Here is a 12,515-nt window from a genome sequence, read left to right as displayed (position 1 = left end):
GATCAAATTTAATTGGGAACCCATGCACCAGCTTTTGATTACAAAAAAAAGCATTATCAAAATCGGCACAACCAGTAAAATGATGAGGTAACACACAAAAAATACAGCCAAATCGAGAACCTTTTTCTTTTTTGAATTCGGATAAAATATATTAGAATCACTCTTCAATTTATCTAAGCGCGCGATAACTTGTGTGCTTGAGCAAAAATGGGATAGTATTCGGAACGGATATTGAGTCAGTGCTCAGTGCCTTCAAACTGCTCAGAAAAGAATTTCGATCTCTTTTGTTGACAAAATGCGATTTTTTTTTAATAAGTAGGTCGGCAAAAAAGCGACACCTAATGGTAAGCGGTTACCGTAGCTTATAAACGCCTGCAATGGTAAGAATTTCGCAAGCGCGTTGCCGACCCTACCCCAGACCATATCCAAGAGCTCTCTACCCTATTGACAACAGAAACACAACACTACTTGAGAAAAGTCTATCCCTAATTACCCTCCGGGAGCTCGCAACTTACTCACAACAGGTACAGGAACACAATACTGTTTGAAAACAGTATTATTTAGCTGTGACAATCTTCTATAAGGTTGAGACAATTCCCAGTCGGACTGGTTCAGATTTTGGTTGATTTGGTAAAATGGTAAAGTGGTAATTAGGTATATTGTCGTACAATTATTAGTTAGTCGCACTTCACGTTAAAACTGTCACTTGTACACCTTTCGTAATTAGTGCCTTTCCTTTGCTTCAGGGGCGCTAAACCTTTTGGTACCAATTAGGAATTATTCAAAAAAAATTTTTTTTTGGTTTTTTGACCTTGACAGGAAATAACTACTCCCAACACTAATAGCATCGTAATTTTATGCATTTAGCTGTAGATATTTAATGAATATAAATATATCAAATACTTAAATCTTATTAATTTTTATTTTAGTATTAGCTGCCAGGACAGATTTCGTTTTGTAATTAAATAAATGTAACGTTTTCCGAGTGATCCCATTAATTATATCTCGTTTTTAAATTCTTTTTCTTTTTTTTATTAAAAGCTATTGTGGGCCTTAAGGAACATACAAAAGTAAATTAGCCGAATTGATCAAGCCATTCTCGAGTTATGCGCTTAGCAACATTCATTTTTATTTATATAGAACAGTGTTTCTTAAAGTGGGCAATAAAGCCCCCTTGTGGACGCTGCAGTACTAAAGGTGAGACCTAGAAAAAAAATGGTGGCGTTGTGTAGAGGCTTGGGGAGCGATTTCTCATTTAATCTATAAGGACTCTCGACTACAACTTGTGAACATCAACTAATATTCATTAAAATATTGCTCAAAGGGGTTATTCTCTTAGTGGGCAGTAGACAAAATAAGTGTGGGAACCCTCTGATATAGAAGAATAGAAGATAGTATTATTTTTGATTTCAATCATTGATTTGTTTTTACAGTTTATGTTAAATTAATCCTAATAATTATTATAAATGCGAAAGATTGTGATGATGGATGTATGTTTGTTAGTCTTTCCCGTAAAAACTTCCGACCAATTTTAATGAAACCTGGTATGTAGATATCTGGAGATAGAGAATAACATGCAGGCTACTTTTTATCCCAACATTTCCACGGGATCGGAAATTACGCGGGTAAAACCACGTAGCGAAGCTAGTTCTTTATATAAATTTTTCATTGGAAATAAAAAAAAATACACATTGTCTATGTACTTTAATTAAATTTTGCCCTCTATTTTATTTATTTATTTATGTTTCTTTGCCACACATCAAGATGTTCTAAATAAACTATTTATTCCTAAATAAAACAATACCTATCTCTGACACTATTAACAGCTGTAATGTCCAAATAGTAAATACTTGTAATTTCATAGCAATATAAAAAAATTATTGACTTGACTGATTAAAGATTATTGACTTACACTTTTTAACTTCTTAATTTTATTCAATAATTTAATATATAATTCATCTGAAAACACTATGAACATACCTTAATAAAACTTAATACAAATATATGTATATTCACAACGTTAATCATATAGTGAAGACAATTGTAACATTTATAAAATTAGTTAAAGGCATTTTTGTATCTTCGCACTACGTGATACGACGACTCCTAGTTAATCTGCCAACAAAAACATTTTAGGGAGAGTTAGTACAATTTTAAACTATACGTTGCTTTTCTTTCAAGTTTTTTTCATGATTGTCTCTTTTTGACATTTGAATTTCTTCTTCTTCTTCAGGTTAAAATGGCTTTCAATAGTGCAACATTTGAATTTTTTATGACATCTAATCTGACACTAATGTATTTTTAGAAACATCATTTCAAAAAATTTAATTTAATTTAATTAATTTAATTTTATTTATTTAATTCAAATCTTTTAATATTTAATCAACTGACACCCAATATATTTTTATGGACATTATAAATTCTAAATTTCAATTATTGTATTTTTTTTTTTCTATCAAACTACTTGTGTCTGAAGCAAAGCTATATATGTATGGACTAATAATAAATAACATCTACAAAATTTGCACACTTACCATATCAAGCCAATCCTAAGACCGTAGTGACTGTAATCTTGACTGCATTTCATCTAACTCGCTCTCATCAACCTCTTGCACCTCTGGCTCGGGCTCTTTGCTGGTGGAGGGCGCTCCCACAGCTGTGGGGGGCGCAGGCGCCTCGCCTAACTTACCCTGGGTTAATTCCCAGAGCACCTACGAATAAACACTATAGTTAGTGGAAAAATCTAGAAACTAATTATTATGTGATGTAGGCTTAGAGATCATTCAAGTATTACGTAAACAAAGAGACCTCCAACCCCCCCTGGGTCGAAAGTCTCTTTGTTTTGCTCATTATCGATGACACAGGGCCCGGGGGGTCTAGATGATGGTTACTTCAGTAATATTTATTTACAATTTCTGAATAGATTAAAAATACAAATACCAATGTTTACATAAGCATAGGATGGTTTCGCTGACTTTTGCTGCCACGAAAGGAACGGGTTAAAAATTACTAAAATTCTGCTTATGTACTTGAATGAGTCCCTAGTCATAATTATTGTAGCACCAAATTAATTTTAGGATTACTTCTTTTACGGTTAAGAGTTAGCACATTACAAAATAAGTGACGTCATATTTTGGGAGACAATTCAAATAAAACACCCCAACTACACAGCTACATTTGCTCTTATTACATAATATTATGTTTAATATTGACACTAGTTAACTTGATTAAAAGATTTTTTTTATGGTAACAATTTGCAATAACTGAGTTGAAAAGTTTATAGTTGTAATAAATTAAAATAATTCGAACTTTAAATTGTATCAAAAACCAGACTATTGCCGTTCAAGACCATCTGGACAAAAAGTTATATATTTTGATTTAATAAACTGTAGTAATACTTTTAATTTTCTTACCTTATCAACCTCACTCTGAGCAGCTTCCTCCATTTCCTCTTCATCCTCCATACCGGACATGGTCTCGTCTAACATTTCTTCAATGATACCAGCCTTCATCATCTCTTTACTTAATTCTTGCATGGTTTGCGCTATTTCTGGGAGACGAACCAATGCTTGCATTGCTTGCATGACCTAAAATTTTTAATATAAATATGAAGATCATTTCACTTCACTTCAACTTGTAATATATATATATATATATATATATATATATATATATATATATATATATATATATATATATATACTCGGTATAGACCTTATTTCCCAGGTAGGAGATAAGATCAGATGAAGATCATTGAGAAAATAATTTTTTTGAAATATATTGACATCTATATATTTCAAAATATATATGTTTCCGTGACTTTATCTTCGTAGAATTTAACAAAAAAGCGATTGTACATTTTGCAGAGTTATTAAATAAATCAATTTCTAAAATAAAAGTAGCCTAAGTTACTCCTTACTAAATCAGATATCTGCCAGTGAGTCCCGTCAAATTCGGTCCAGCCGTTTCAGAGATTAGCCGGAACCAACAGACAGACAGACAATTGTAAAAAAATGTTATTTTGGTATATGGACTGTTTATACACCCATATGCATTTAGTAAAAAGCGGTTATTTTAATATCACAAATAGATTCCAATTTTATTTATTTGTATAGATGTCTAGATATGCTACACAGAAAAAACATTAGTAGTATGTTTACATGATCAATTATTAGTTATTTACTTTTCATATTATAAATATTATAATGAGGTTACGATTTGCTTTTCTTCAATATAGTCCAGACCTGTTTGACTTTCTACTTTATACCAAGCAAATTTTAAATGACTTTTTAGCATGAATTTCAAGTTTGTAGATAGTTGAGGTTGTGTTGGGACGGATGACGACGGGGTGATGGCGAGAAGCAAGAATAAGGCGTGTATGGAATAAGGATGTATTCGACTATATCAGCTGTTTATACAGTAAACGACTTTACCAACACATACAGTTCCAATTTAATTTGAACGCTGAATGTATTTATTGATTACTTATAAAGTGCTTAGTAACTCGTTCAACGGCTTGAAAGCAAGTTAGTTAGGCGCTTTATAGGTCCCTACGATTCGATACAAAACCAAAATATTTGACGAGGGGTTATTCATTCAGTGAAACACAATGATAACGTGATTTAAAATACTAGTGGCGCCATCTCTTAGCCACTGGTGGCATACTAAGGCCCTTAAGCTTTCCAATGATCGTTGAATTTTGTTACGTGTTATTACACTCTCCTCCTTTAAAATCCGAAGTTGTCCCAACGAGGGTTACTTCCTTTTAGGTCTGGTAGGACGTTGAGACAATTGGGGAGTCGTAGTCTTTCGTGGTCTTCCTCGTTTCCTCAATGGTCGTGCCGGATCGGGGACACCTTGCTTGGATCCCACATATGGAGTTATGGCTGAGGAGTGATATAATCCGAGACTCACATCTGGATTTGATGGGTTAGCCACTTCATACGACGAAGTGCCATGTTTCTGTTTGATTAAGTATGGTCCATCCCTTCGAGGTGCAAACTTGGCACTTAACCCTTTACTGGCTTGACTGAGAGGATGTAGCGTCACCATGACTAAATCTCCTTCTGAGTAAGATGGACTCGCTCTCCGCTTCTGATCTGCGTATTCTTTTCTTCTTTCTTCTTCCATTTCAGCTACTTCTCTAGTCTTTTCGAACACTGAGACCAATTGTAGTAGCCTGGGAGTGATTTCCGGTATAAAATTTTCCGAAAGAATGATTTGACGATAGTCGTGCAGATGATCATCCAAAGTCTTCAGTTCCCTGCCGAAGGTAATAAAGGCTGGAGTGTATTTAGTTGACTTGCAGACAGCGGTATTCATAGCGAATCTGATACTCGGTAAATGTTCAGGCCAGTTTTGGTGATTATCTCCTAAAATGATTGCCAATTGAGTTTTCAAATCTCTGTTGCGGCGTTCTACCGGGTTTGCTTCAGGGTGGTAGACCGGGGTATACCCATGTTTTATTTTGAGACAATAGGTGACCTGTTGCATTATTGCACTAACGAATTGGGGCCCATTGTCGCTGATGATTCTGCGTGGAAAACCGTAGCGTAGGAATATTTCATTGATTAAGGTAGTCGTACATCTTTCGGCTGTCGCATCCTCCAGTGCGAAAAGTTCAATCCAACGCGAATTGATATCCTCCACTATGAAAACCCAGGATTTTCCTTCTTTAGAGACAGGCAAAGGACCGAAGAGATCAAAGGATATCACTTCAAAACGCTGGCTCAAAGGATGTGTTTGTAGAAGACCCGCTGGTTTTCGATTGCTAGGCTTATATCGCTGACACTCAACGCAGTTTTTAATGTAGCTCTCAACGTACTTTCTCATACCAGCCCAATGATATCGCCGCGATATAGCTTGATATGTTTTCTCTACACCATAGTGACCTGCAGTGGCATCATCGTGATAAATTTTTAGAACGTTGGCCCATTCATGTTCGGGTACCATAAGTTGAGCCTCATCAGTGTTGGAGTCGGGGCCATGTCTGTACAAGAGTCCATTATTCATTACGTAACCCTTGTTACTCCAATACTTGGCATTTTCTTCTTCACTTAAGGTTTCCAGAGCTTTGATAATCGTAGCTAGCTTGCCATCTTTCAACTGTTCAGCTCTTACATCTGCCGGACTCCGGGGAGGTAAGTCAGAGGATATACTGCAAATACCACAATCAGGTTTATTGTCTTCCGAACACGGTGGTCTGGACAATGTGTCTGCCACCACATTTACTCTTCCAGGGGTATATTTGACCGTGATATTATACGCTTGCAATTGTAGTGCCCATCTTGCCAATCTTCCGGAAGGTGATTTCAACGACATAAGCCACTTAAGTGCTTGATGATCCGTCAGAACGGTAATCGGAGATCCTTCTATATATCCAGCGAATTTTGAGACTGCCCAAACGACAGCTAGAGCTTCTTTCTCTGTAGTGGAGTAATTTCGCTCAGCTTGTGTCAGCAGCCTGCTGGCGTATTCTATAGGATGCTCATCAGAATCCTCTCCTTGTACAAGTACTGCCCCCAACGCGTAATTACTTGCATCAGTCTTGATGATGTATGGCTTTGTGTGGTCTGCTTGTTTAAGAATTGGAGCTGTGGTAAGTCGAGCCTTTAAAGTTTTATAGGCGTCGTTTTGCTCTGTATTCCATACCCATGTAGCATTCTTCTTAGTGAGTCGAGTAAGTGGTTCGGCTATGTCGGAAAACCCTTGAATGAATCTACGATACCAAGAGCAAGCTTGTAGAAATGATGTCAAGTGCTTTAAGCTTGTGGGCGGCGGACGTTTTACTATAGCATCTATCTTCTCAGGGTCCATTTCTAGTCCGTTAGGCGTAATAAGATGCCCAAGATATTTGATCTTCGCACAGCCGAATCTGCACTTCTCTTTGTTAATGATGAAGTTGTGATCTCTCATCCTTTGGAACACATCTCTTAAATCACTCGTGTGTTGCGCAAATGTGGACGAGAAAATTATCAGGTCATCCAGATACGCCAGCATCTTCACATGGCTGAGGCCAACTCGAAATCTGTCGATTATTCTCTGAAAAGTGGAAGGAGCGTTTCTCAGCCCGAAAGGCATTCTCAAAAATTTATATATTCCAAAAGGAGTGATGAATGCGGTCTTGTCCTGGTCGCTTTCCTTAACCATTATTTGCCAGTAGCCAGCCTTCAAGTCCAGCGCTGTCATGTACTTAGTGGCTTTGGCTTCATGCAAGAGATCGTCTATACGTGGAAGAGGGTAGACGTCTGGTATGGTTATTGAGTTTAATCGTCTGTAATCAATACATACTCTGAATTGTCCGTCAGGTTTCGGAACCATTACAACTGGAGCGGCCCAAGGAGAATTAGATGGTACTATAACGCCATCTTTCAACATCTTCTCTACTTCTCTTTTCAGTATCTCTTTGCGTTGCGGAGACATACGGTAAGGAGGAACCGCAATAGGAGTGTGATCGCCAGTATCTATACGGTGTTCCACTCCTTTGACTGGTTCCTTGTTTGGCGTGAACAGGTCTGAGTACTGGTTCAACAAAGCTTGTAGTGCTTGCTGCTGATCTTCATTGAGTATTGACTCAGTGATGTCTATGGTCATGAGTCCTACATCATCGAAGAGCGACCTTGCGTGGGGTGACAACTCGACCTCGGCTGAATCCACACTTTGTATGGCATCCTGCATCATGTAGTCGAACCTCGGTGAGTGGCCATCAAATAAAATTCGCCTCTCGGTGTTGCTAAGTTTTGGAGGAAGATCGATGGGAACCAACTTATAGGTTGATGATACAGCGTTCTCTTTATCAACTGTTGTAGAGGATTGCAGTTTTCTCTTAAATGGTTTCAAGCCGATCGGCGCGACGTCTATTTGTGGTCGCGTTAGTTCATCATACCTCCCTGGTGGAGTCCATGGCTCCTGTGCATCTTTGAAGATGACAAACTGCTCCGGGTACAGCTCGTACTCCTCTGGCGCGCCCAGGTAGTGCCACGTGTATTGTGCTATATTGAGGACAATGCCTGCCCGCTGTAGAAAATTGATTCCTAGTAGAGTCCTATTTTCGGTTGACTGTGGAAGAACAATGAATGTTGTTTCGGTCGTCCGTCCACATAATTCAACATTAGCGGAGAAGAATAGGACTTTTGCCTTCTCACGACTCCATCCGCTAAGGTTATGTTCACCTCCTCTTCGTTGAAAGTTTGACCTGCTGCCTTTAGAGTCTGAAATAACTCAAATGATGCCACATTTAATTTGGCACCTGTATCTATGTATGCCTTTCCATCGTGACCATTTACTTTGAGGAATACCATTGGCCTTGAATGGTTTTCTCTTTGGATGTTTATAGAGCAGAAGCCCAGGTTGCCTTTCTTATTGCTTGTGTCCACTGGTTTTGCAGAGCATAGTTTGCAATTGCTTCTATATACACCTGGAGTACCGCAACCATAACAGGAGAACTTGACATCAGAAGCGGAAGAGGTACCTGGAGCCGCAGCTGTGGTTGTAGCTACTGCGGGTTTGTTGCCGTCCATAATCCGCTGTCGCTTCCTACAGTTATCGAAGACATGGCCTAATTTCTTGCAGAAGTTGCACCTCGGTTTCTTATTGTTAGTGCTGCGAGGGTTGGGTGCTGTTGATGTTGCGTTCCCAATATTATCCCGTTGTGTTATGTTCTTCTCTTTGGCCAATACTTCGACGCCCAATGCTTGGTGTAGTAGATCGTCAAATGATGTTATCCCGTCTCTAGGTACTTTATCCCGAATGTGTAGGTTTAGAAGTCCATAAACGATGTCTAACTGTTGCTTCTCTGTAAGTTGTTCGTGCTTTGGCAGCTCCGCAAACAACAAACGCTTGGTGGTTACAAATGTGTCAGTAGGTATGTCCGGTGTCTGCTTTTCACCATAGATCTCCATGTATATAACATATTCTGGCTTCTTCGGCGCGAAAGCCGCTCTGAGTGCGTCTTCAAAGTCAGCCCACCGTGTGACAGAACACTTGGCGCCTTGCCACCATTTCGCTGCATCATCCTTCAGAAGCATAGGTAAGCTCGTCAGCGCATCCTCATCCGTGATATGTTCCAAATGCTTGAATACATTTACGGCGGTGAGGAAGGCCTCGACGGTTTCACGGTCCTTTAGGCCGTTGTACGTAGCCTTGCACGTAGTCATCGAACCGTGACGTGGTGAAGTTCCAACTCTGGATAAAAGCTGCTGGAACTGCTCTTCACTTAGTGTGACAGACATAGCCGAAGTACTCGAAGTATTCCTCTTCTTCCCAGTCGGGCACGTCGCCGTCGCTTTTCGTCCTGCTCTTGTAACGACGAAGGTAGTCGTTCTCCGAGGCCCACTGTTGGTCGCCACTGTAGATAGTTGAGGTTGTGTTGGGACGGATGACGACGGGGTGATGGCGAGAAGCAAGAATAAGGCGTGTATGGAATAAGGATGTATTCGACTATATCAGCTGTTTATACAGTAAACGACTTTACCAACACATACAGTTCCAATTTAATTTGAACGCTGAATGTATTTATTGATTACTTATAAAGTGCTTAGTAACTCGTTCAACGGCTTGAAAGCAAGTTAGTTAGGCGCTTTATAGGTCCCTACGATTCGATACAAAACCAAAATATTTGACGAGGGGTTATTCATTCAGTGAAACACAATGATAACGTGATTTAAAATACTAGTGGCGCCATCTCTTAGCCACTGGTGGCATACTAAGGCCCTTAAGCTTTCCAATGATCGTTGAATTTTGTTACGTGTTATTACAAGTTACACTATCCAGAAATCATTAGTAGAGTAATAATTAGAAATATCCGTTGTTATGAAACTTATTTAAAGATAATTAAGGTGACTCATTAGTCTCTTCTATTAATTATTTACATACCTAATGTTAGTGACAAAGTAAATAGTATTGTCACTTTCGTTTATTTATTTAGTGTAATGGTTCCAAGAGAGCATAGACGAGTTTGTTAATAATAAAAGATGTTCGTCAATTCATATGCATGGAGAAATATGAAGGAGATTAATTGGTGTTATCAAAATTATAACCTTAAGTAGTGTTTTGTTTTATATACAACTAGGTCGGCAAATATACATATGGCTCACCTGATGGTAAGCGATTACTGTAGCTTATAGACGTCTGCAACACTAGAACCATTGCAAGCACATTGCTGACCCTATATCCCCAATTCCCTGCAAGAGCTCTGGTCACCTTACTCACCAACAGGAATATAACACTGCTTGGTCGAGGTAATACACTAGTTTGGCTGCTCCATATTTTGAGCAGGAAATTTCCTGCTGTGCCCTAACTCAGTTGAGCATTATAAAAGTATAGGAAATAGTAGTAATTAAATTAATAACCCTTAACCTCTACAATAAATGACCTATCACAATCAATGCTTTACATAATTAATTTATGACAACATAGGATATGTAGCTAATACCGCCATTAGGTAAAAAGCAGTAACATTTTTACAGCTTTTGTAAAATTTTAACACCCTTTTATGATTACAGTTATCCAATATATATCTCTTAGCTTACTTTATCAAAGCTACATCTATATTAATATTATAAAGCTAAAGAGTTTGTTTGTTTGCTTAAACAGTCTATTCTAAGGAATTATTGGTTCAAATTGATTATTTTTTTTAACCGTCTTAGAAAAAGGAGGAGTTTCTTAATTCGTGTGTAAGCGAAAGCTGATGCTTGTTTTACGGTACCATTTAAATTTGATCAAGATCTGATAACTGCTTTTTGAATAATCTTCTTTTAAGTCTATGTAAATTAAGGCAATTTTTTTTTTTCGTTTATGAGCAAACACAATTATTTTTGTTTTGAATAGTCCATATAGGAAGGTTATATAGTATTTGAGTAAGTCTTTTACTAAAATTAAGATGAACTTGTGGGGCACAGCTAGTTAATAATATTATAATGCCATTTATTTATTAAAACAATACCAAAAGTTTGCACTTTTTTTCTTACATTTGAATAGTTATACTTTAACTGTCTTTTACCTAAGCACTGAGGAGTATAGATACTATGAACATTCGGTATCTTTACAATTATGATGATTCAGCCCGTAACATCAACTTCTGGGCATAGGACACTTTTCTTTATTTAAGAGAAGGATTGATATCTTTGAATTGTGTTAATTTGCCGCTGATGTAGAACAAAGAACAATTACAACAAATCAAATGTTAACTTAACATTGCGAAAAATTAAGGTAAATTATAATATTTTACATTAAATGTATGCAATTTTTCATACCTCTGTTGACTTTTGTAGTGAACCTGCTACCCTCAATGTCGCTGGAATAGAAAATTTTAAATATGTTTAAATTAAGTCATTTATAGGATAATGATACGAACTGCACCTTGAATTTCTTTGTTTTCTTGACATTTTTTTGCAAAAAATTAGTTTCGATTTTAATATTGTTAGTTATGTATTAAATATAAGCAAATGAGAAATAAGATTTACCTTTGTCATATAATCTAATCCTTATAAGTACATTATGAAAACAGTTATCTAGTTCTAAACAAAAATTAGTGTTAATGACTTACCCAATTGATTTTTCATTTGCATTTGTATTGAATTAAGATGCGCTTTGCTCGTGTAAATTTTACTAATTGTTTTTCTTGATCTAATAATCTCCTTCGCTAATATAGTACAAACTTGCTTGTCATTCTTTGCGGCGGCTTCTTTAAGGGACTTTTTAATTTTATCCTCTTCCCTTTGAATAGCTTGAAAAAAAAAATGCAAATATGGAAGGTGTGTTTTAGGATTAATTCTCCATCATCTTTAGGATTTAATATGTAATGACTATTTCGGCTTAAACATAACGACGTACCTCTTATTTGTCGATCCAAATTATATCCTTCCTTTCGTATTTTATGGGACCATTCGTTCACCTATAATAAAAGAAAAGGCGATCAAAAATTAAAATTTTGAAAAATTAACTAATTATACTAGACAAAATATTTTAGTATACCATTTCTTTAGGATTTCGATCGGAAGATTTTCCAAATATACCCATTTTTATTTTTATTAAAAAGAAATACCAAGAAATACTTAAAAATTTATCTGATGTTTTGACAATAATAACACTTTTGGCTGTTTGGCATTGACATTAAAAAATCAGCGATGACCTCATTGGGTCATAGACAGAATATAATTTCTCAATAAACTATTTCTACAGAGAATCTAAAATTGCATTATAAATATAAATCACGGTTTTATTACTTATTACACTAATACCATGATATAAACCTAATTAAAAAGATACGCTCATGCAAAAAAGTTGTTGTTGTTGTTGTTGTTGTACACGGGCTATTTTCCGCAACTCGACGTCTTGATGCGCCTTTTTTGCGTGATCGGCTGGTGGGCACTATTCGTGCCAGCCAAGCTCCTTGAGGAAGCCTAGCAGACCCTTCACGTTGCCGACGACTTCCTGGAGCAACCTCGGTGTCCCAAGGTGTAGTGCCCTGTAGTTCGCCACACCACCGCATTCCAGCAGGATATGTGAGGCCGTTT

General features: G+C 37.1%; 1 protein-coding gene across 1 annotated transcript; it reads right to left on the bottom strand.

Moving 5' to 3' along the window:
- Positions 1-1,689: 1,689 nt before the first annotated feature.
- LOC123665153 (charged multivesicular body protein 3) lies at positions 1,690-12,145 on the bottom strand. The gene is made up of 7 exons (XM_045599497.1): positions 11,974-12,145; positions 11,833-11,893; positions 11,546-11,725; positions 11,253-11,293; positions 3,414-3,587; positions 2,535-2,711; positions 1,690-2,115 (listed from the first exon to the last, which is right to left on the bottom strand). Exons 1-6 carry the CDS (start codon positions 12,016-12,018, stop codon positions 2,550-2,552), a joined length of 663 nt encoding a protein of 220 aa, XP_045455453.1. The 5' UTR covers positions 12,019-12,145; the 3' UTR covers positions 1,690-2,115; positions 2,535-2,549.
- Positions 12,146-12,515: the final 370 nt, after the last annotated feature.

This window comes from Melitaea cinxia, chromosome 23 (genome assembly GCF_905220565.1).
Source record: "Melitaea cinxia chromosome 23, ilMelCinx1.1, whole genome shotgun sequence".
Lineage (NCBI taxonomy): Eukaryota > Metazoa > Arthropoda > Insecta > Lepidoptera > Nymphalidae > Melitaea > Melitaea cinxia.
This window is presented reverse-complemented; position numbering and strand designations above follow the sequence as displayed.

What these genes read in the sequence shown, in the direction of transcription:
- LOC123665153 (XM_045599497.1), bottom strand. Translation starts at nt 12,018, where the DNA reads ATGGGTATATTTGGAAAATCTTCCGATCGAAATCCTAAAGAAATG. An exon ending in ATCGAAATCCTAAAGAAATG is followed by an intron (nt 11,894 to 11,973) that starts GTATACTAAAAT and finishes CTTTTATTATAG; the next exon opens with GTGAACGAATGGTCCCATAA. An exon ending in CTCAGAGTGAGGTTGATAAG is followed by an intron (nt 2,712 to 3,413) that starts GTAAGAAAATTA and finishes GTTTATTCGTAG; the next exon opens with GTGCTCTGGGAATTAACCCA.